Source organism: Halichoeres trimaculatus, unplaced genomic scaffold (genome assembly GCF_033239565.1).
Source record: "Halichoeres trimaculatus isolate MK-OKI-2021-1 unplaced genomic scaffold, fHalTri1.1 fHalTri1_scaffold_9, whole genome shotgun sequence".
Taxonomy (NCBI): domain Eukaryota; kingdom Metazoa; phylum Chordata; class Actinopteri; order Labriformes; family Labridae; genus Halichoeres; species Halichoeres trimaculatus.
This window is the reverse complement of record NW_027437188.1, coordinates 30,301,974-30,324,255: the sequence shown is the minus strand read 5'-3', so window position 1 is coordinate 30,324,255 and position 22,282 is coordinate 30,301,974. Positions and strand designations below refer to the sequence as shown.

Below are 22,282 nucleotides of genomic sequence, written 5' to 3'. Positions count from 1 at the left end.
AGAACAATAGCAAAAACAAACAAACAAAAAAAAAAAAAACTGATTTACAGTAGAAACTAGTTTTAGAGTAGAGAGAGACTGATGTGCACCTTAAAAAAACATGTATTATTGCAGTTTAACAAATATAAAATAATGATATTGAAAATACTAAATATAAATAATATCGTAAATAGTTAAATTAAATTAAATAAGATAAACAGAATATAATATTATTATATTATTGATCCTATTTTGGGGGAAATTGCTTTATTATCTAAAATAGAAGACAGAAAGTGCAAAGGCAATAATAGAATAAGACATAGTAAAAAGTAAAAACTGGAAAAAAAATGTTTATACATTTACGATTATTGAAATATAAGGATAAGTAACAATAACAAGTTTGAAAGAAAGATGTGCAATGATGATATGAATGCTTTGATGGGTTTTTCTTTGTAAAAAATAGCTATTTATTCAAACTTTATATGCAATGAAGGGGCTTGTTAATAAATTAATTAGAAGTGCATCATTGTTTTGTTTTTTTTCCTTGAAAACACTTTAAAGTTCTGCTGTTATTTTAAAGCCCATGAGAATTTCAGGGGATTCCTTTCCAACAGTGATGACTTACACTGAAGTTCCATATAGTGACCAGCAGGGGTCGACAGAGGCCACTGTTAAAAACACAAGCGTTAGAAAAATCCCTTAAGATTCCCTGCGGGTAATCACCTTAAACTGTTTAACATGATTCACTCATTGAAAATATCTCTGCTGATGCCTGTGGGGAAAAAAATGATATCACTCCAAATAGAAATGATCAAACTGGTGAAGAGATGGAGTATAACAGGACATTTAAGCACGAGCTGAAATCCAAGACATTGCTTTGAAATCTTTCTTCTGGGGTCTTAATTTATTCGTGTTATTTTCTATATCAATGAATGGAGTGCTTCTTCAATAATAGACTAGTATGTAGATATATTAAAACAAAATTTTATTTGAGTATCTGAATATTTATGTTTTTTGTGACTGCATATAGTTAAATTTATCCTTCTGTGCATAAAACGTTATGTTGCTGAACAAGTGTTTCCTGCACGCTACACAGCGTAAAATTATCTTTAATTCAATTGATGATAATCTGACAAAGCTTTGTAGCACTTACCAGATGGTGGTTCTTAGACTTGATTTAAAGCCCCAGTCTGGAGTTTTTTGTTGCCACAAAAACACTAAAATGAATACTGATGCTTCTGTATGAGCTGGTGTTATGGGTAATTTGGATAAAATGCAGGAATTCACCACTTCACCACCACCCACCACCCAGGCCACACAGTTGAACCAAATGTTAAGGTTTTAACATTTTATTGGCAAAACAATAAAATATCTTTCACTCTTCAGATGCCCGTGCTGTGTCAAGCATCCTTTGGAGCACCTTCACCACTCAAAATGCACGTCATATAAACAAAGAATGAAAGCTTTACCACTGTGATAATCCCAAAAGCAATAATCTGAGCGAGAACCTGATAAAAACAAATCAGATTTAAAAGGGTTAATGCTGGGAGCAACCATGAGTGCAACCTCCGGAGAGTAGCATTGACCTGGGATGAACACAAAACTGTTTTATGACCAGTAAAACTTCCTGGATTTGGGGTTGGGAATCCGTTCAGGCACCAGTCCAAAAAACAACTAACAAAGCAAGCAAACAATCAAAATCACTCTCATGAGGGTTCTGCAGGTTTGTAGGACTTTGAAACCAGGATTTCACAGAGCCATCACGTATATATATAACCTCTAACAATAAAGCCTTTCCCCTTTGGTCTCATCTAACTGAAGCTTTCTCAGAACAGTCTTCTCAGGAGATTAAATGCAAGTTGCAGGGATGACACACGTCATCTTCAATGTCCATCGCATGAGCCGTGGTGATCTTTCTTTACAAAAGTTAAATCATACATGAGTAGGTTAACTTTATTCTTTTGTAAGAATATTTTCTTTATATCATTTCACACAAATGCAGATGATCAGAGCTGAGAGCAGCTCTGATTTTGATGGAGAAGTACTGTTAACAAAAACATCAAATGTTGAAAATAAAGACAGGAAAAAAAACACAACAAATTCAAACATTTCAATAAAGTGATTGTGGTTTATGATGTTAAAACATTACCGTATCTGTTAATCTGTGAGGTCAGATAACAAATTTGCCTCTGCACATGACATTTCTGACATGAAAGTGCACTCAAAAAAAAAAAAATACTTTGACTCATGTCAAATACAGCAAGGAAGAAAATGCAACTTCTGTTTTTTTGCTGACAGAGTGATGTAACTTCTCTCAGTCAGATTTTCATACAGTATCAACTGTAACAGCTGTTTCCATGTGCAGAGAGCTGCTGCTTCTGAAAACCCTCCAGTGTTCATAGACCTGTTACGCTGACAGCAGGAAGAGGGCGACGGAGGAAAACAAAGTCAGTACCAAGACATTTAAAAATTCCTGACAAGGTTTGTTTGAAAAGTGCTCAAAGTCAAAGCACTGGATAACTTTTAGATATATTCTTTCTCTGACATTCACAGCTGACAGCCCACTATTTGCTTATTGGGCTCCTCCTCCTCCATCTCCTCCTGCCCCTCCTCCGTCTTCACATCGCTCTCTGTCTGCTTGGTGGTGTAAGGCTCTGCTGGCCGCTCTTCCTCCTCAGTTGTCTCAGATATCCGATTGGTTTTCTGCTCCTCCACTAGATCCCCACTGGTGTTTGGGTCACTCTTTGCTGCCTTATCTTCCTCTTTTTCACAGTCTCTGTCCTCTTCGACCTCTTGTAGACTGGCTGGCTGTCTGCATTCGTCTTCCTCTGTTGGGCTGTTGAAAACCGGGTCCTCCCCATTTTCTCTTGGTTTGTTCAGTTCACATGGGGACAGAGTGTTTCCAAAGAGACCCGTTTCCTCTCCGGCTGACCTCCTGTGCTGCCTTGTAGGTGGGCGTCTCTTGAATGATAGTCGTGCACGAGTCTGTGCAGAGAAAGAAAGTATGATATTTTACATTTAAAACTTTAACATATTAATTCAGTGTCAGTTCATCTCAATGAACAGTTTCTCCTAACTATCTAAGTCTAATCTACACATGCGTGAGGGCAGGGCACAAATGGCACCTAGGGACTATTAACTAGGCTAAGGGGATTACAGCCTCATCCCCCTTGCAGCAGCATCCATGCACTACAGGGGCATGTTGCCTGAGCTTAGCCGAGGCCTGCTTAAGGAGAAGATGCAGGACACCCACTGCGAAACATGTCAGCAGGGACGGTGCCATGTGTCCGGCTGTGATGTCACAGCTCGCTTGGCAGATTGTGTGGGAAACACTGAAGGGGCCTCAATGTGTCAACAGACCATGTTTGTTATTCTGTGCCTCAGAGTTTGTGCAAAAAACACACACAGTCATACCAAGCAGAGGTGATGTCTATGATAAAAACAAGACTGTAATGACTCCATCTAAGGAATTTCTTATCAAGTTATAAATCTAATGACAAAAATCCAGAAAACTGCAAGATATGTGCTTGCAAATTTCTCATTGTGAGTTTACCTTGTTGAAACTAGGCAGAGGAGTTCCCTCAGGAGGACTGCTGAAGCTCACAGGTTCCTCCTCTTCACTGGATTGATGTGAGGACCTCAGGTTGGGGCTGAGGGGGCTCAGCGGGCTGCAGGATGAGGTAGGGGATGACGGTGCAGGTTGGAGCTTCACTTCGGGGTTTTTGGGTGAAGGCAGCAGAGACGTGGGGGATAGAGCGAGATTGGCCTGCAGGGGGGGAGGAAAGAAGATCCTGAAGCCTGGGCACAGTAATCTCTTGAGAACATTGTGTTCAATAAAAGCTGCCAAATAATACCTTATGTCTTTGACACTTTTTTAACTTTAAACCATCTAATGTGACACATCTTAATGAACCAGAGTGGGAAAACTTAGCAAGTAAGTCATTGGTAAAAAATAAAACCTGGGGCATATGAAAGAGCTGTAAGCCATGTTATATTTAATATCTAATACAAAGACAAATTTTTAAGAAACATAAATGTGGGAAAAATTAACAGTCGCACATAAAAACACACATCAGTATTTCAAAATAAAAAACATCAACACAAAGATTAAGTGAAAGTAATAACTGAGAGTGAGCCAAAATAGTTGCACTTCGACATTTTGAACCATGTTTTTTGCTAAAATGTCCAGTAAATACCACAACATGAGTATTGCACAGATAAAAACATGAGGCTGTTTCATTGCAGAGGTCATATTTGTATTTTGAAAACACAGCCTTTGTGTTTTGAATGTCCTCACATTCCCTTTTAAGAGTGAGAAACAACACCTGCACTCCAAGGAGAAAGCTGCGTCTGTGGGGTTTAAGTCAGCTTGTTTTTAAACCTTGATTCATTATGTTTTAGCAGTTTTCCAATAAAAGATTATTATTTTCAAAAAACAAAAACAAACACTGACTGATTTCCTTATAACTTATATTTATCTGACATTTCCTGCACACTAAGTCAGCCCATCAACCACGGTGAAGTTCAAAGTAGATACTCCTACCTGCACAGGTGAGAAGAAGAAAAGCGAGAAGCGGCAGCCTTTTTGTCCCATTGCTGCCCACAGAGTAAATTACTAACTAAAGGAGCGATGGTGGCGAGTTAGAGCCTCACCAGAGGCTGAGTGGCTCGTGATCCTATTAGCTTGTTAATCTGAGCCGATTGAGGCATCAGGACAGGCCCTCCCTCTTTCTGCCAGCGTACAGGCAGCTGAAGCACCGGTGTTAGCTGAACAGTAGGGGGCAGTAATGCTTCAAAGATCTCTATATTGTACTGTACACCCTTCATGACTCTGAACTCATGATACCTTATTACTATTATCATGTCAGGCGCATTTACCTGAAGCTTCTCGATGATAGCAGAATTCTTCATCTTGATTTTGAAGGGATTGGAGGAAACGTTTGTTTTCTGCAGGAAAACAGATCAGAGATTATGAGCAGTTTTCACAGTTTTTGACAGACACAAAACAGCAGAAACAAAACCTCAATATTAATACTTCTACTGTGTTACTTTTAAGTTATACATGTGGTCTTTAAAAGCTTAATTTAGAGAGGATTGCACAGTGGATAGAGCAGGAAACAAGGTGAGAGTGAAGATTGAGATACGGGAAAGTGGCCGCAGGATGGATCCAAACCTGAGCCACGCACTCAGGGGTTAGGCTCATATTATATACTATAATATCGTATAACATGCAAGCACACTTTAATAGAAAGGCTAAATGGATATAATAACCTGTTGTTTTGTGGTTGCAATGCATTAGTTCCAAAAAATATACAATTAAGAATTGTTTACGTGTCTCTAAATGCAAACAGGTTTGTCCTACTAGTTTATTTCTTTGACTTTGCTTGAAGAAAAACAGCATTGCAGCCACAACTCACCCAATTTTTGTTTAAGGCTGCAGAAGAAAATTGGTAATCGATGTATTTTTCTTTATTTTTGAACAGTATCTTTTATTAATTTTTGAATTTTAGACAAACACACACACAATACATCAATACATTACAATGAACAAGCAAGTGCATCCTCACATACAACACATATAAACATCTTACTCTCAAAAACATAATCTTAAATGTCTGTAACAAAGTGTTATATATCTTAAATATGTGGATGTACTGATTGCATTTAGCTGCCAACAATGAGGTTGTGATAGGACATAAATTTTGGGGCAAAATAAAGACTGAGCATACCAAACAAAATAAAAAAAATAAGTCAAAGTTACCAAAATAAATTAAAAATGAAAAGAAAGAGAAAAAAAAAGGAAACTTCAAGTTCTAAACTTCTCACAGACCTTAGACCCAGGACTGACACTTTGCCCACTTTGGGGGTTGCAATCAATCATTTCCTTTAGGATAACACCTGTAAGTCTTTTACCAGCATATCTAAAAAAAAAGGGAGTCCAAATATCAAGAGATGGCTGACCACGCTCATATTTTTACGACTTGTCCCTTTATTAAACCTTTTTGGGAAGAGGTGGGAACAATTATTTCAAAAACCCTTGGCTTCACAATAAGAACAACGTTCTAGCTCTTTACCTTGGTGTTACATGTACCAAATAGACTAGATAAAAGATCCCAACTGCTGTTGCTTTTATCAATATCGTTAGTCAATTACATCAATTAGAGTAAATGACTTTTTCAATAAGACTCCAAAAAGAACAAGGAGGAGAACGATGCGAGAAATGGGGCATTTATTTCACCCGGGGAAAAAAAGATGTTATCTGTAATTGCTTCACCAGGTTTGTATTTTATGTACAATCTTTTTTGGAAGTACTTCCTTGTACAGAGCAACCCATGACCTCTTGTTCTGGCATTTTTGTGTGTGAATGTGTTTGTTTGCATGTACACAAGTCTGTTAAAAGAAAAGAGAAAAAATGCATACAATGAAAAGTTTTAAAAAAATCTTAGTCTTATATTTGACCCTGTAAGTAAGATATTCCATAGGGATAATATCAAAAAATTAATCAATGCCATCCTGTAATCATGGGTGGTGTATTATCACTCCATTTGAGCAATATGTTCTTCTGAGCAGATGATTTTTTATAGTAGTGTCTGCTTTGTTGAAATGAGGAGGTTGCAATTAAAATGTGCTTTCCAGAGACTACATTAGTGTATCTAAACTGCAAAAAACTAAAATCTTATCTATCAATTGCTTGTGAGAAGTAAAATAATCTGCTAATGGAACTAGAAAAATTTGTTAGAAAACTTTCTTGAAACTAGAACAATGTCTTAATACAAGTAACTTTTCTCTTTTTCTGTTGACAGATTTGTTTAGCTTATAACAAGAAATTCAGACCTCATTTTTTGTCTTTAAATAACTTAAAACGAGACACTTTTCTGGACAAGTCAGGCGAATGTGGCTTATATTGAGTCTAAAAAGATTTTTTCTTCTGGAAATAAGACAAAATCACTTGATAAGATTGAAGTTTTTTGAAGTGTAAAGGAAAGATTTGTAGCGCCTGAGTTTGTAAAGAAACAAGCACATACTTACATCTGATTCCCCGCTGTCTTCTTTTTGGTTGTTCAGCTTGAGGGAACAAGGAGGTCTTCTTCGAAACTAAAATTGAGGAGCAAATATAAAGGGAAAATGACATGTACAGAGATGAGACCACACTCATTGATCAGCCATAAAAATAATGTGCACTGAGTTCTGATGCAGAGTCAGGATCTTTCACTATCTAAGCTGGATTAGATCACACCAGTCTGTCCTGACCCTCATGCTCATCAGTGAGCCTTAGTGGCTTATGACCTCTTCACTGGCTCATCATTTTTCCCGTGTGAGATACTGACCACTGCAGAACACTCGCAGCTTTGGAGAAGTTGAGTCAGCTGTTGACCATCAAAATTCAGCCTCTGTCAAAGTCGCCCACATCCCAATTCTTGCTCATTTTCCTGCCTCCACCACTTCAACTTTGGGAAAAAATGTATTATCATATAATAAATAAATCGTACCTCATCATTTGAAGTCGGCATCGGTAGAATATGACCTTTGAACCTTCCAGCCAGCTCAGCCACAGACGGCTTGGATGGAGAATCCTTCTGGGAATAAAAGAGACACCATCAGTCAAACAACTGTCAACAAAGAGAGAAATAAAAACTGTGCAGTGATCCTCCTCACAGGGATTTACTAGACAGAGACAGCTTTAATAACAATATGTAATCACAGAGAGTGACTCAACGAGGAGTTGCTCTAAGATAACAAACATGTTTCACTTCCTCAACAGGAAAATGCAGATGGGTTGAGAAACACGTCAGGAAGGGAGCGTTAGCAAACAAAAGAAAAACAAATCCCCCACTGTGATGTGTTCAATGCCGTCCTCGGAGGAGCTCATCTCTGCTTATTGAGTATTTTGTGAAACAGGAAATGAGCCCCTCTCTCTGCACAGCTGTTTAACATCACGCTGCAGCCTGTGACATGAGGGACCTGTCCTTGCAGCCTGACACTGTTATCACTTCTTGGCCTCTCTTCTTTCAGTCTCTCCCACTATTCCCAGGGTGATTGCTACACTTCCCTCCTCGGCGGGGCTCTTTCATGACTATTAGCTCACTTCACATATCTGTGGCCTAAGTGATAAGTTGGCTGAAGGCAGCCGACTGGAATGTGCACGAACAAAAGTCTTGAATACAACGTGTAAGTGTTACTCGGTTTTTCAGGATCTGGTCAGTTAAGTGCTGAGTATTTAGCCTTTGATTGGTTCAAGGTGTTTGTTTACAACCGTGCCTGGACGACACACAGGTTTTAATGTTTGGAAACAAACTCCAGCTGCTTGTGATACTCCTCTCTGTCTCTTCTAGCTTTCATATAAAACTTATTCCCATACACTTTTTATTGACACACTGCAAAAAAGGAAATCTTATCAAGTGTTTTTGTCTTATATTTAAAGGGGCTGTGAGGCCAGATCGTAATCCACGCTTTAAAATGAGATTGTCAGCACCAATATTGCTGGTTACAGGTTATTTTAAATTGCTACTTATTAGCTTCCAGTTCAGGTCAACCAGGACCGGACTAATTTACGGCACTTCTAGGTTTCTAAGACAACACCATGCTGGCTGACTAAGTTTAGTAGTGAGAAGAGATAAAACACAGAGGTCTGTGTTTTTCTCTGCTGAAAATGATTTCTGTGATTAATTTTGTAGTGATGGTGGACACAGGAGCCTAACTGTCAGGCAGAAAAAAGACAGAAGTGCAGAAGCCAACCAGCCCAAGCTAAAGGCTAATTAGCCTTTAGCACTCTATAACACAGGGGCTAAACTGTTTGTGCTAATGTTCATTCCGACCCACAGTCAGCAGTTATTCTGCAGTGGTCTGTTCAAACTTGAGAGTCTATCAATAAAACGAAGAGTGAGGTTACGTTAGCTCTGCTTGGTATATGACTGGCAGGACATAGCTAACCAGGATTCACTGATGTTACACATTACAGACATGTTTTAGAGCACCAGACTGCCAGCTGTGCTAAAGATAGACAGCTACTAAACTACTTACAAACTGACAGTGTTTAGTTGTTGTCACATTAGTCTACAGATACGTCGGAGCACTGAGCTGCCGATGTCGCTAACATATAGCCGGCTTGATGTCACGTTTCAAACCGTAGTGCTACATAACTCTCCTGATAAATATCTTACCTCGTTGCATTGTATCCAGTAAAAAGTTGTCTTGAACAAAGATAATTTGTTTTGATCCGATCGTCATTTAATTCCAAAACAAACACACGCCTCGCTTAAACTAATTTACGACAGTGTGTGGGGACTCCGGGCCACTAGGTGGCAAGGGAGTGCAATTAAAGTAGATCCTCCTCATAGCGTCTTTAAGTAAAAATTGTCTTATCATACTCGATATGAGCTGCATTCAACTGGTCAGTACAGAAAAATGTCTTGTTTTAAGTCGTTTAAAGACAAAAATGAGGTCTGAATTGCTTGTAGCAAGTAAACAAAATCTGCCAGTGGAACAACACCTAAAACAAGTAACTTTTATCATGTTCCATTAGCAGATTTTTAATAACTTGAAATAAAACATTTTTCTGGACTGATGAGGTGAATGTGGCTTATATTGAGTCTAAAAAGACATTTCTACTGAAAATAAGACAAAAAACACTTGATAACATTTCCATTTTTTCCAGTGCAGCTAAGAAACTCATGCCTGTCTTCACAGCTGTCACATTTCCTGGATGTGCACTTTCAGTTCCCCTCCCTCCCTGTCTGTCTGTCTGTCTGCTCTGTTTAGGCTGTAACCCATGGAAACAAGTATCCTACACATTCTTCATTTAATCGCACGCTTTATTTTCTCCCGTCCTTTGTTCTTATATGACCTCACCACCTTGCTCCCTCCACCCAAACATATTACAGCATCAGCAAGCCCCACAGTACCTCTGTGCTACATCTGCGTCCAAATCCTCACCCCAGCCCTTTTCCTGAGCTCTCTTTTCTCATCCATGATAAATAGCAATCATCAGGGACCACCCACACCCTCCACAAACATTTTTGTGTAACCTCTATTTGTTTAACACTTTCCTGTCCTTCCACAACAAATGCTCCTTCAGAGTAAAACTGTAGCCACAACAGCACGGGAAAGGAAGTTCAGGCTTTGTTCGTGTTAAATTGTTGCTCTGATGTTTTTCTTTTATCCAACAATGTCCTAAAACATGCAGTGAGAGTTATTGTGTTCTACTCCCTGCACCATTTAGTAGTTGTGAAAGTTATTTTGGAGTCAAATTTTCTTCATCGCCACTTTTTCTGTGACTGAAACAGACCTTAGGGATGTACAGTTTGTTTGGCAACGACACTGAGTGACTAGCTACATGAAGACTTGAGGATAAAGTATTCATCAGGTTTATAGTCGTAGAAAATGTCGGTTCAGATCCATTAATATCCACGGGTGCGCCTTTTCACAGAAAGCCCTTATCTTTAATGAGGTCCTTCATGTGGAATGAAAATAATGTCGCACTCACATAAATTCCTCGCTGACTCGAAACACAATTTCATTCATGAGGTATTTGCTGTAATAAATTCAGTTTTATTCATGTTTCAATCAAAAATGGCACAGACGTACGACACGTTTTCTAAGGAACAGCTACAACATACAGAATATAAACTGTATGAAGCTTGATTCTCTAAAAAATACTCATCATGACATAATTAATTCGTCTCTAAGTTTGTGCATAAAGCCCTCAGTTATGCTGTCATTTCCTTTACTGTTTCACTGATATAACAGAAAAAAGACGTTGATTAAGCCATAAAAGGACTTCACTGGGTTATCAGTGTTGTGCATAGTTAACTCAGCTGGGACCCCAAGCTCTGAGGAAGACTGGGAAACTTTGGTTCACTGCAGGAGAGAGGAGGGCAAACTATTTCTGGGGCTCTAGGCCTGGGAAAAAGCCCCAGAGCTGTGAGAGCTGCAGGGATCACAGCTCTGCTCTGTAACCCCTCAGCTCCTCAGAGAGAGTGTCCCTGGATATACTCGACCACATCTGAAACCTACTGTAATCTCACATACAGTGCAATGGAGCATGTTCAAACATGGAAACTATGAAAAACAAGCGTCCCAAAGCAGAGCCTTACACATGTGATTAACAGGCCTCTAAAAAGACGAGTTATTCCTGAACTTCTCTGGAAAAAGCTTCTTCAAATGCCGCTCATTTTACAGTGAGACTATATTTATGTTTTTTATAGTACGAATAAATGTAGTCGTGTGAAAAACACTTGACAGCAGAATTATTAAAACCGCCTTCTTTATACTGTGGAGGTACCAAACTGGTCTGACTCCATAAGACCTCTGGAGGTGTTTTTGTGGCATTTGGCTCCAAAAAGTTAACACTAGATCCCTTAAGTGGCAAGGTGGGGTCTTGTTGTCTCAGCAAATCCTGCAGATGCCTGGTCAGAACCAGATATGGGAGATTTGAGGTCTGAGTCAACACCTGGAACTCTTCATGTTTCTTAAAACATTACTCAACAACTTTTCACAGAATTGCAAACGCATCATCTGTGTGTTTTGATCTCGCACTTTCATAAGAAGAAATAACATTTCCAGGATGTCAACAGTGCTTTTCTGGAAATTAATGAGGGTTTGGCGCCCGCGTCTCTGTCCTTGGTTCACAGGTTGGCTTTACTAGAACACGATATGGCTATTTTTGGAGGATCGGATAGCATCAGATTTTGTTACGTGATCAGGACGGATCCAGTTTTCATGTCAAGGCTTCTGTAAATTTCCCTTTCCTCTGCACTTTCTTGGTAGTATTTTATGTGTGTTAAGTTTGGCACCAGCACTTTTGAAGGTTTTTTTCTTAATTGACTACTGACTATTTTTTTAAAAATTTCTTTTGTATTGTACAATTAAGTTCTACTATGGCTTTTAATTTTGAACTATTCAGGATTTATGGTCTTAATATATCATAATTGGTATTTAGTTCTTTATTATGATCTGGTTGAGAGAGCAAGTTTGTTGCCATACAGTTCATTTTATAAAGCAAAACAAAAAAGTATATAATATTGGTTGCATTGATTGCTTGGCCCCACCTCGTTGTGGCTGCCTGTTACAGCAGCTCTCTCTTCTTTGTCCATTTCTTGTAATTTTTTTCGTCTCTTTTTCGTCATCTTACATTTGGAGTGGATTATTAATTTGTATGGTTCACTTGTTGGTTGTGGACACCAAACAGGTTTTGTCTTCAGTGATAGTTATACTATTTTTGCTTCTGTGTTTGTCTGGAGATCCTACATGTAACCATAGCTGCATTGTTTACATGTCAGATCAGCTGTTAGCAGCCTGTGGCATTTCAATGCTAACTGGTGCAAGGCCTGATGTTTCCCCACAAGGTGAGGAGAAGGAGGTGAGGACGACGTGCTGGTTCTCAGGTGTGAGCTAAGAAGTGACGACATCGACCTGTCCTTCCATGCATCGTTATTGGGAACGTAAGATCTATCTCCAATAAGATGACCGAGCTAACTGTACTAAAACAACAACAGAGGGAATACCAGAAGGCAGAGTAGCATTATGCTATTTACAGAAAAAGTTAACAGAAGTAAAATTGGACACCAAAGCCAAATTGGAAGAACTTGAATGATGGACAAGCTGTCATCATCTATTTATTTTTATTGACCTTTTTGCACTTCTATACTGCACTCTATACACTTTCTTACTTTTGTTTTCTTGATTGCTGCTGTTGCTCCTCCTGAATTTCCCCTCGGGGATAAATAAAGTATTTTCTATTCTATTATTTATAAGGGTCTGAAAATGTAGGTATCCGTATAGGTATCGGATCAGTAGTGGCAAAATATACCATGAAAAAATCAAATCCGAAGTCAAAAAATCTGTATCAGGACATCTCTAGTTCCCACCACCCCATCCGGGAACACCCAAGACTTGTTGTTGTGGAAGTCTCAGATCCTTATCCTTTACCCTGCTCCCTTAGCATCTTTGAACAAGTCTTTATATATCCAACAAACTGATGTTACTAATCACACTGTTTTGAATTCTGTACTGAAACAGCACCACAAACAAACTTCTGCAGGGAAAGTTAATATTCTTAGTGAAAGGATAAGCAAAGGTTAGTCCAACCCAGTTTCTTAATTTCCAGGCCATGGATGGAAACACGAGGTTTACAGTATGACGAGCAGACGTGGAGGGAGAACATGGAGATAAACATATCACACAAAGCCGCCTATTGTCTACTCCTGTGACTCCTATTTCCAGAGGCAGGGGAGAAGAAGCACATGATATCAGTCTCAGTAAATCTAACATATCTGCTTGACATAACAGCAGCGGTCAGAGAGCAGCAGGCCATGTAATCTACCACAGAGCTGATGAAGATGATCTTTAACCCCTCTCTGAATCCTCATAATCTCTCTCTGGTGAGCCTGACACAGAGAAGATCTTTGATGATAAATAAAACTCTCAAAATGTAGCTGCTCAGACGGATCTTGCTCAATAAGCTGCTCAAACAGCTTCAGTTTTTGTAAGTCAGCGTGTTCTGTGACGGGGGGAAACCACCTCAGTGAGTTAAGTGTTACGAGAGCAGGCGGGCACCTTCTCACTTGATGCCAGTCCAGGAAAACATGATGTGATTTGGACTGGACCTCACCTGAATATCACACTTTTCCAGAGCCTTCACTGACACTGTGTTTGTGTGCTGCTGTATGTGACGTGTATGTGTTAAAGTAAACTGGAAGGACCCTAAATCAGAGGGATGAAGTAAACGGACTATCTCATCTAGAAGTCATAGCTTTTTCCTGCATCAGAGGAAAAATGGACACAGACTATTACAGGAGCACTGGAAAAAATGAAATCTTATCAAGTGTTTTTGTCTTATTTTCATTAGAAAATGTCTTTTTAGACTTAATATGAGCCACATTCACCTGACCAGTACAGAAAAATGTCTTATTTTAAGTTATTTAAAGACAAAGATGAGGTCTGAATTGTTTGTAACTAGTGAAAAAAATGTGCCAATGGAACAAGAACAATTTGCAAGACAATTTGCTCAAAACTAGAATAATGTCTTTAGGGATGGGTACTTAATTAGGTTCTTTTTTAGGTACCAACCGAATTATGTCAATAGTACCGGATATCGATTCGTGTAGAGTCAAAAGGTACCATGTTTAGTAAATGCATCCTTGTCACCATAAGGGAGTGGAAGAGAAGGCGTTTTTCCATGCTGGACATGAACACAGCATTTCAAGGTTATATATTGAAGAATAAATATGTTAAATTGTAAAAAATATATATTTTATTGTTAAACAAGTTAATATTTTTTACCACATAACCACAAAAAAGTACCGAAAATTGGTACCGTTGAGTAACTGTACCGATTGCTAGGTACCGGGCATCGGTACTGTATTGTTTCAAATGTGTAAGGTACCCATCCCTAAATGTCTTAATACAAGCAACTTTTCTCTTCTTCTATTGGCAGACTTTATTTTACTTAATACTAGCAATTCAGACCTTATTTTTGTCTTTAAATTACTTGAAATAAGACATTTTTCTGGACTGGTCAGGTGAATGTGGCTCACATTAAGTCTAAAAAGACATTTCCTACTGAAAATAAGACAAAAACACTAGATAACATTTCAGTTTTGTGCTGTGAAGGAGGGAGGGGTAATAAGACCAAATAAAACAATATTTCTATGAAATCTGAAACATGTTTTCTGTTTCAGTCAAATATCAAATATGTTTGTTGAAAAGCTCAGAGAAAGAGAAAACTAGGGAAAACTACTTTTTTCCACTTGAGGTAAACCTGAGCTGTTCCGCAACAAAAAACATGGTGAATAGAGACTTTATCAAACAGCTCACAGCCTGCATTACATCCCCACAAAAAGTTTGAAGCTAACCAAGCCTGTTTTGATACGAGCATGTGTTGGGGATTCTGCGTGGTGTTCTGGTATCCTCATCCACTCTGAAGCAGCAATCAAGGAGACAAAAACCATCTGGACTCTGGATCAGATAGTTAACGCTGAAGCTGTGCAGCACGGATGTGGAATGACTTCATTCAGTGACGTCCTGCATCTTCCTCACCAAAACAGAGTGTGGCTCCAGACATGCTTTTATACTGTAGGATAAAATACTTTGCTGCATTAAGGACATGGGAATGAGACGTAAAGGGTTGTGGTGGGTGGAGTAGTGTTGTGAATGGATTCAGTGTTGGAATGTGACTGATAACATATAATCCCTTTTTCTAATCTGATGTTACAGAGTTTGTGGAGTATAAGGATCTGATTCTTTAGGCTGTACTGTAGGAGACAGGTCAAAGTCTGGTTTCCAAACCAAATTGCTGAACACTAATGATTTTTTTCCTCAATTTGAATTCCTTTTCTTGGTTTCAGAAAGCAGCAAAAACCTTGTGACAGGTTAAAAATTAAAAGGTAAGATCAAGACAGTCACTATTTTTCCTGTTTCTACTCAAATTTCTGCTTTGATATTGGACTTTATCAAATAACAACACATATGATGGATGAAAACTGCTTTTCGACCAAGATATAACCACAGCTGGGATGCACCGATCTGATCCTGGTATCAAGTATCAATTCCAAAACAGACTCAAAAAGCATGATCAGACATTATGACAAAGAGCAGATCTATTCCACTCAGTTCTATGTTTTTAGTCAAGTGTTCAGAGCTAAAATATCATGAAGGAAGATAACAACAGCAGCTCAGCAGTTTGGAGGTATCTCACGCTTATTTCTCGGACTGAAACTTGCAATATGTGCAAATTTAATTCCCCACTTAGCCACTGCTGAGGTGTACAGTTAAACTGTGATTCCTGTTAGTGTTGAAGGTTTACCCACCACCACATTCACACATTTATTATACAAAAAAGTAAATGTCTGAAGCTGCCAAAATATAGTTCTCAGTCTCATCCTACATCAGAAAAGAGAATGAAATCCATATTTGTACCAGGGATAAAAAGTTGGATATGTCACATCTCTAACTACGACTCATCAAGTGCAACATGTAAAAATCTACAACAGTAAAAAGGGAGGTAGCTGTGTAACTGTGTACACTGAATTTGTCACACTGCAAATTATTTAAACCCTATTTTAACTAAGAAAAACACAAACATAATGAATCAAATGCTGAGAATGCTTAATTTCATTGATTAATGCAGTGTGTACGCCCATTTTAAATTTGAGATCAGCAATTTGTCCAAAAACAGCTTAGACAGGCGGATGTTTACCATTGTGTTGAATCAGCTCTTCTTTTGATAATGCTATGTGCGCATGTGGAAACTGGGGAGGTCAGTTTCTGGAGATCTGGAAGTGAAATTCTGTCTCATTCTTGACCCCAAAATTTAAAGCTGATCAGTGTTTATTGTAAGGATGCAGGATATTGGATTTTTTGCTGATATCTGATATGCCAATATTTAACAACTCATTTAGCCAATACTGATACCGATATTTTTCTGTGCACATAATTGCAGAGATTATCAACTCTCTTCTTTATTGGAAGTATTATGGTGCATATACTCATCATATTTTTTATTTAATATTTATTTCTTGTGTAAAAAAAGAAAAATATATATACTTGAAACTATTCATGACAATTGCTCCTCCTGAGAAAATCATAACAATATCCACAACCAGGGTAAATTTGGCCTATTTCATAACTGACAGTCAGTAACCATAACCCTTACAGGGAATATGTGAGAAGTGCAACAGTACTTCAGTAGTTACACCAAAATTGAATAGAATGGTTAATGTGCCTAAATGAGTCAGATATATGTACCTACAGACTGCTGCTTTAGTTCAACTTAAAACAGGAACCAAATATAGGCCTACTCTAGTTGAACGCTGCAAACAAAACCACAAAAACTTCAAAAGAATATCTGCAGTTCTAACCCATTATTTTATCAGTTCATTCTATTGGCTGAATTTGGTGTTGTGGCCAATATCCGATATTTCATGTTCAAGCCAATATCGGCAGATACCAATGACGCGCCAATAATATTGTGCATCCCTAGTTTATTGTCCCTGTCTCAGCTTTTTTTTTTTACATGGTGGCTGGCAACAAATTTATGAGCAAATATTTTCATAAAACAAACACTTTTACCAGTTACATCTGATATGCTGTTTTTAAAATTGTAATTTAAGGTTTAAATGACACATGAGCCATCAAAATCTAGTCTTTACACATCTTATATAGGGTCTTTAGGAAACGGGGTCGTATGTGCAGCTTGCATCATGTTTGCACTGCTTTTTGCCAAAAAAGGAAATAAAGAGCGTGGCTGGATGCCAAATTTAGGGGAGGGTGGTTGAGAGGTTGCAGGCAGTGTGGGTTAACTGATTCTTGAGGGAGGTTTAGAGGTACGTTATGAAGTAAGAACTGTTTTGTTTTTTGGGGGCTTTTACGTAATTTCTCAAGTTATTTACCATTCTAAATCTGTCTGCACCTATCCCAGGTGTATTGATGGTAGATTCTGAATAAATTCAGCTGTTTTGAGATTCTGCAGATCAGCATAATGTCAATAAAATAAACAGCCTGCTTTGTCTGAACTGTCTGGTCTTAAATCTCAAAATCTAGAGTGGACAGTTGAAATCATCTTTCATTTCTGAGTTGGCATGTGAACATTCAAGGCATTTGTTTTGTTGTGGTTCTTCTCCAGATCTCAGTGTTTCCTCATTATCTCCTCTGTGGTCCCCACCCTGGATATCTCTCTGCCCCACACACTGCTTCAGTCTGATATTCACAGGGGGGGGGAGGGGGCGGAGCCTGACAGAACATCGTCTCTGCATGCGGACACTCAACAGGAAAGGCACACCTTGTGCACAGTTTAAGGGCCTAGAATGTGAGCAAATATCAACTCTGTTTAAGAAACAACACAACAGTCCATCTGCAGCTGAAAATCAACTTAAGAGCTTCAGTGGTTAAAGCTTTACGAACCATTTCATTGGTCATAAATGTGCAAACATCTGCCGCACTGAACAGAGCTGCGTGGAACAAGCACAGGCAGAGAATCAATGTAAAGCTTTCCCCATGACAGCACGAAAACAATATGAAGATTAACTTAAAGGAATTATTCAAGTACGACAAAGTATGTACATGCTGCATTCTGCAAGCCTGTGCACACACTGAGGACAGAAAGTTAATATATCTCCTGTAGGTTAGAGCCTGTTGGAGCTAGTTATGTATGTTATCCCCTTCAGGGTGCAAAGCTGCACACAGAAAACTTTCTTTTTGTGTCTCCTATTCCTTCAAAAAACACTTTTTCTTCACGGTTACACATTTGAAGGCCATACTTTGAGAGCCATGAAACCAGTTCAGGTGACCCAAAGGTCTTTCATCCTCAACCTTGAGTGCATTCCACCTTTCTGACACATTTTCACCTCTATATATCAATACACGCTGACACATACCTCACCTTTTCACAGCATGAAAGGACACGATTCTGCAGAATCTCTACACTTCCTGCTTTCTGAATCTGCTTCTGAAACTGCATGTTTGAAATAGTTAGTGCCGTGTGGTTTCAGGGAGAAAAATTTTGGGGTGGACAGTATGCAACAAAAAACAACAATTCAGTTTTAGTTTTTCAATTCAGGCAAGCTGTGGGAAGAATCAGATCATTTTTTGAGTCACATGCTGGTTTGCTCTTCTTCCAGCATCTCCCGTTATCAGAAGCTTGTAGGTCACAGGACTCGAATGAATTTACAGAAGCTGTAAAATCAGCTTACACACCTTGAAATGTGATCTGAAGTGAGATCAAACCATAACGGTGCAGCGACTCAGAAAACAAGCTAAAGTTTCTGAGGTTTTTCCTTGTTTCTGATGTTTTTACATTCCTCTGAGCCTCACGGTCACTTAGGTGTCAAGATTATGTCCAGAACAGCCTCTAATAAACAACCTCTTCTTTTTCTACCATGCTGCTGAACATGCTGGTTCCAGTGGTTGAGACTGCAGTGCTAATATTGGCTGTAGTATAAGTAGTAGGAGTGGAAGCCTTGGTTCAAAATAATAACACGTGTGACGCTGTTTAAATGACATAATGCGGCGAAGCAAAAGGGGAAAAACACTAACTCTTTGGGAAACGTCTGGCTGGTTCCTCTGTCATTGGCCTCTTAACTTTACAATCATTACATAATAAATGTGCTCACCATATGCTTGGCAGAGCTATCCAAAATACTCACTCCTCAAGCTGTCGTGTTGTTTTTCCATCAAAGGAAACCCACCCCCACCCCGAAAACCCCCACATCCCAGCAAACACATACAGTACAAGTCCTCAGGCATATGCACACACATACACGCAAGTAAAAACACAATCCAGTTAGTCTACATGTTCCAACGAGGGAGACACAAAAACTTCAGAGTTTCCATGTGCTAATCTCTTCTTAAGACCACTGCAAACATGAACAGCTCTTTCCTTTAAAGCTGAAAACACACAGCAGAGTTAAAACAAATGTCACTGAAGGGCCCGGCTAAAGTACTTTAAGTGACAGTGAGTCTCAGGCTGACATTAGAGGCCAGTTTACGCTTGTTTATGGGAGCTTCAGGCAGATTGTCATCAATCAAACTCAAACTGAGCAGTTCTAAGTGTCCCCTCCCTCACAGCTGGTTCCTGCACTGGTGAACTGGTAATAATACTCAGCAAGCAGGAAGTGACAGACTTCAACAAATGCTTCAGAGCAGAACTCAGTTCTGTCTGCAGATAGATGCGTTGAATTTGCTCCACTGATGTCGCAATACTCAAACATTTCATCGTGTAATGTCACTTTGGAGGAAGCTTCAGACGCTGAGTGAAACGCCCAAAACTTCTGATGCTGAGTGAAAGGCCCAAAACATCAAACACCTGAACTTGGGTAGAATCAAAGGTCCATAGGTGTTAATTCAAGTTTAAAAACTAGGAAAGGAGTGAAACATTCCCCTGCACCATGTAGAAAAACTGTTCCAGAATAAAACAGCGCAAGAGAAATCTTAAGACTTTAGAAGAAGAATTAAATGTATTCGTATAAGGTGAAGCTGTACACTAAAACACAACTTAATCCAAGCTGTACAAGAGTATTTCTGTGGATACCCAAGGATGTTCTTCACAAGCTGTGGGGGGAAAACGGGCGTTTCTCTTCCTTAAAGTCTGAAGGGAACAGCATGTTTTCAGAGACTAGACCACAAACCTGCCAGCAAACCCTGCAGGAAAAACACATGTGACATACTTTATGTCGCGTGAAGAAGCACACTTTCTCTTTTTTAGCTTCAGAGAGAGTACAGTACAGTTCTGTCTTTGAGAAATCACAGCTGAGGTCACCATGGGTGCAAAGTTACACATCATGACAGAATCGGACTGAAATAGAACAAAATATACAAATATGAATTGAGCATCAATGAGCAGCTTCTACTCCATGCATGCTTCACACATGCAAACTTTTGCTGATGACAGATGTTCTGTCAGCTGTGCTTCCTTCCTCTTACACCGTGCTGACTTGTCATGGAGCCCTCACCACAAGTCTATTTGAGACAGCAGCAGCCTGAAGCTCAAACACACTGAGCCGAATGAGTGCCAGAGGCGAAATCCTCCTGCTTTGGGGGAATCTGCGTGTTGTGGTGTGTTTGTATGTTAGCGTCTGGGTGTGTGTGCAAGATAATTAAAGATCAACACCCTCAGGAAAGAGAGGCACATTTATCTTTTCATCAGGTTTGAAATGACTAAGAAAGAAAACAGTAGTCTATTTAAGTCCACAGCAAACTTAAATGTGAGGCCTGCAAAATAAAAGTTAGTCAAAATTTTTTTTAGGATTCTTCACATTTGCAGTGACACAATAGTAATGTCCAGAGTTCACAGCTTCTTCCACAAACACAGCAAATACTGATGACATAGGCTTTTAAAGAAGCTCACTATAAAGTCATTAAATGATGTAATGCTTCAATTTCAACCACACATGACTGCACAAAACCACATTCATCCTAAAAACATCTGCTTAAGTAGCCTGAAAGTACACACTCCAACAACAAACTGGGCTCAAAGTCACATAATCGTTACCTCCATCCTGGGGAATGTGCCAGAGATCGTCCCCTTGTGCTTTTTTCTGTTTTCGGCCTCTTGGAGCAGACTGTCTGTTGGTTTGGAGGAGACTGAGGAGCTCAGCGGGCACAGAGAGGAGCTCTGTGTTTATATCTGGAGCCAAATCACACTCAGGAGGGAGGAGTGGACAACTTTAACGCGTCCGACTAGCGCAGTCAAGTTCCTCCACTTGGAAGAAGTGCTTCTGCTGAGGACTTTCAGAATAAAGGTCAGGTTTGAAGGCCCCTTGTTTAACCTTTTGATTGGGGAACACATGCTTTTAATTTGAAGGCAAACTTTTGGAATATCTATCAGTTTGTATTTATTGAGCTGTGTGAAGTAGGAACGTCGTAATTGGTCGAGTAAATTGAGTTCAGCCATTAAACTCGTTTCCTGCTCACAAAAACTACCACTTGATAAAGAATTAAATCAGAAGTTATTTGAACTTAACTCCCAGAGCAGGCTCGTCTACACCATTGGCTTCATTATTAACGGACGCAGTCTTCCCAAAGTCACCTGTCTGTTTCTGAAACTGATTTTGAAGCAATTTAGCTATCGCGGCCAAATAGACCGTTAGCGCTTACGTCACGATTTGGGTAGTCACCCGGATGTGCGGCCACAATGGAAGTACGGAGACAGAAGTGCGCTGCAAAATATGGTTTTAACATGTCTTATCCGCCAGCAAATGTGTGGAAAACGCACATAGCACACTAAAACTCTTTGTCAAGGACTCAGCCAGCAAGAAAAAGACGGATATTTCGAAAATAAGTGGAAGAGACCATATGTGGTTAGCATCCTTATCATCATCTACCCAAAGGTATGAAAACAAAGATGTTACTACAATACTTTCAATTAGAGAGGGGCTCCATGGATGTCCTTTTGGGAGAGGCTCACTTTAAAATAGTCACTTAAAGACACTGAGTTTTACTTCTGTACTATTTATTGCCATGAATTACCTCTTGGTCCCTATCATAATATGTTTACTTTTACTAAAGTGTAATTTTAAGATGCTATGGATGGAGATTTGACCTACTTGACAGGAATTACTGTGAGCAGGCTTGAATGTTGAGATTAATGACAGATTATTGCCTTGGCAAACCTGATGGAGTTTAGCTAACCACAATGTTCTCCATTCTTTGGACAATTGTTTGCACCGCCACCCTGATCTGCATTCATTTTTGGCTGTTAAAAGCTTATGAAATGTTTTTTCCCATATATCTGCAAGCTCAATTCTGTTCTGTTGTAAGAGTGCCTCCAACATTGTCGAGCTTGGGTTAATTGCATCTCGTGAAAACACTG

General features: G+C 39.2%; 1 protein-coding gene across 2 annotated transcripts; it reads right to left on the bottom strand.

Annotated features, from left to right (window-relative positions):
- Positions 1-1,382: 1,382 nt before the first annotated feature.
- Positions 1,383-21,163, bottom strand: LOC141797979 (capZ-interacting protein). Of its 2 annotated transcripts, none has more exons than XM_074679720.1 (6): positions 20,963-21,163; positions 7,470-7,553; positions 7,009-7,074; positions 4,858-4,926; positions 3,533-3,745; positions 1,383-2,964 (listed from the first exon to the last, which is right to left on the bottom strand). In XM_074679720.1, the coding sequence occupies exons 1-6, from the start codon at positions 20,966-20,968 to the stop codon at positions 2,527-2,529; spliced, it is 876 nt and encodes a 291-aa protein (XP_074535821.1). In that variant the 5' UTR covers positions 20,969-21,163; the 3' UTR covers positions 1,383-2,526. The 2 variants fall into 2 exon arrangements, with proteins under 2 accessions (XP_074535821.1, XP_074535820.1); XM_074679719.1 differs by having other exon boundaries at positions 7,470-7,556; positions 20,963-21,159.
- Positions 21,164-22,282: the final 1,119 nt, after the last annotated feature.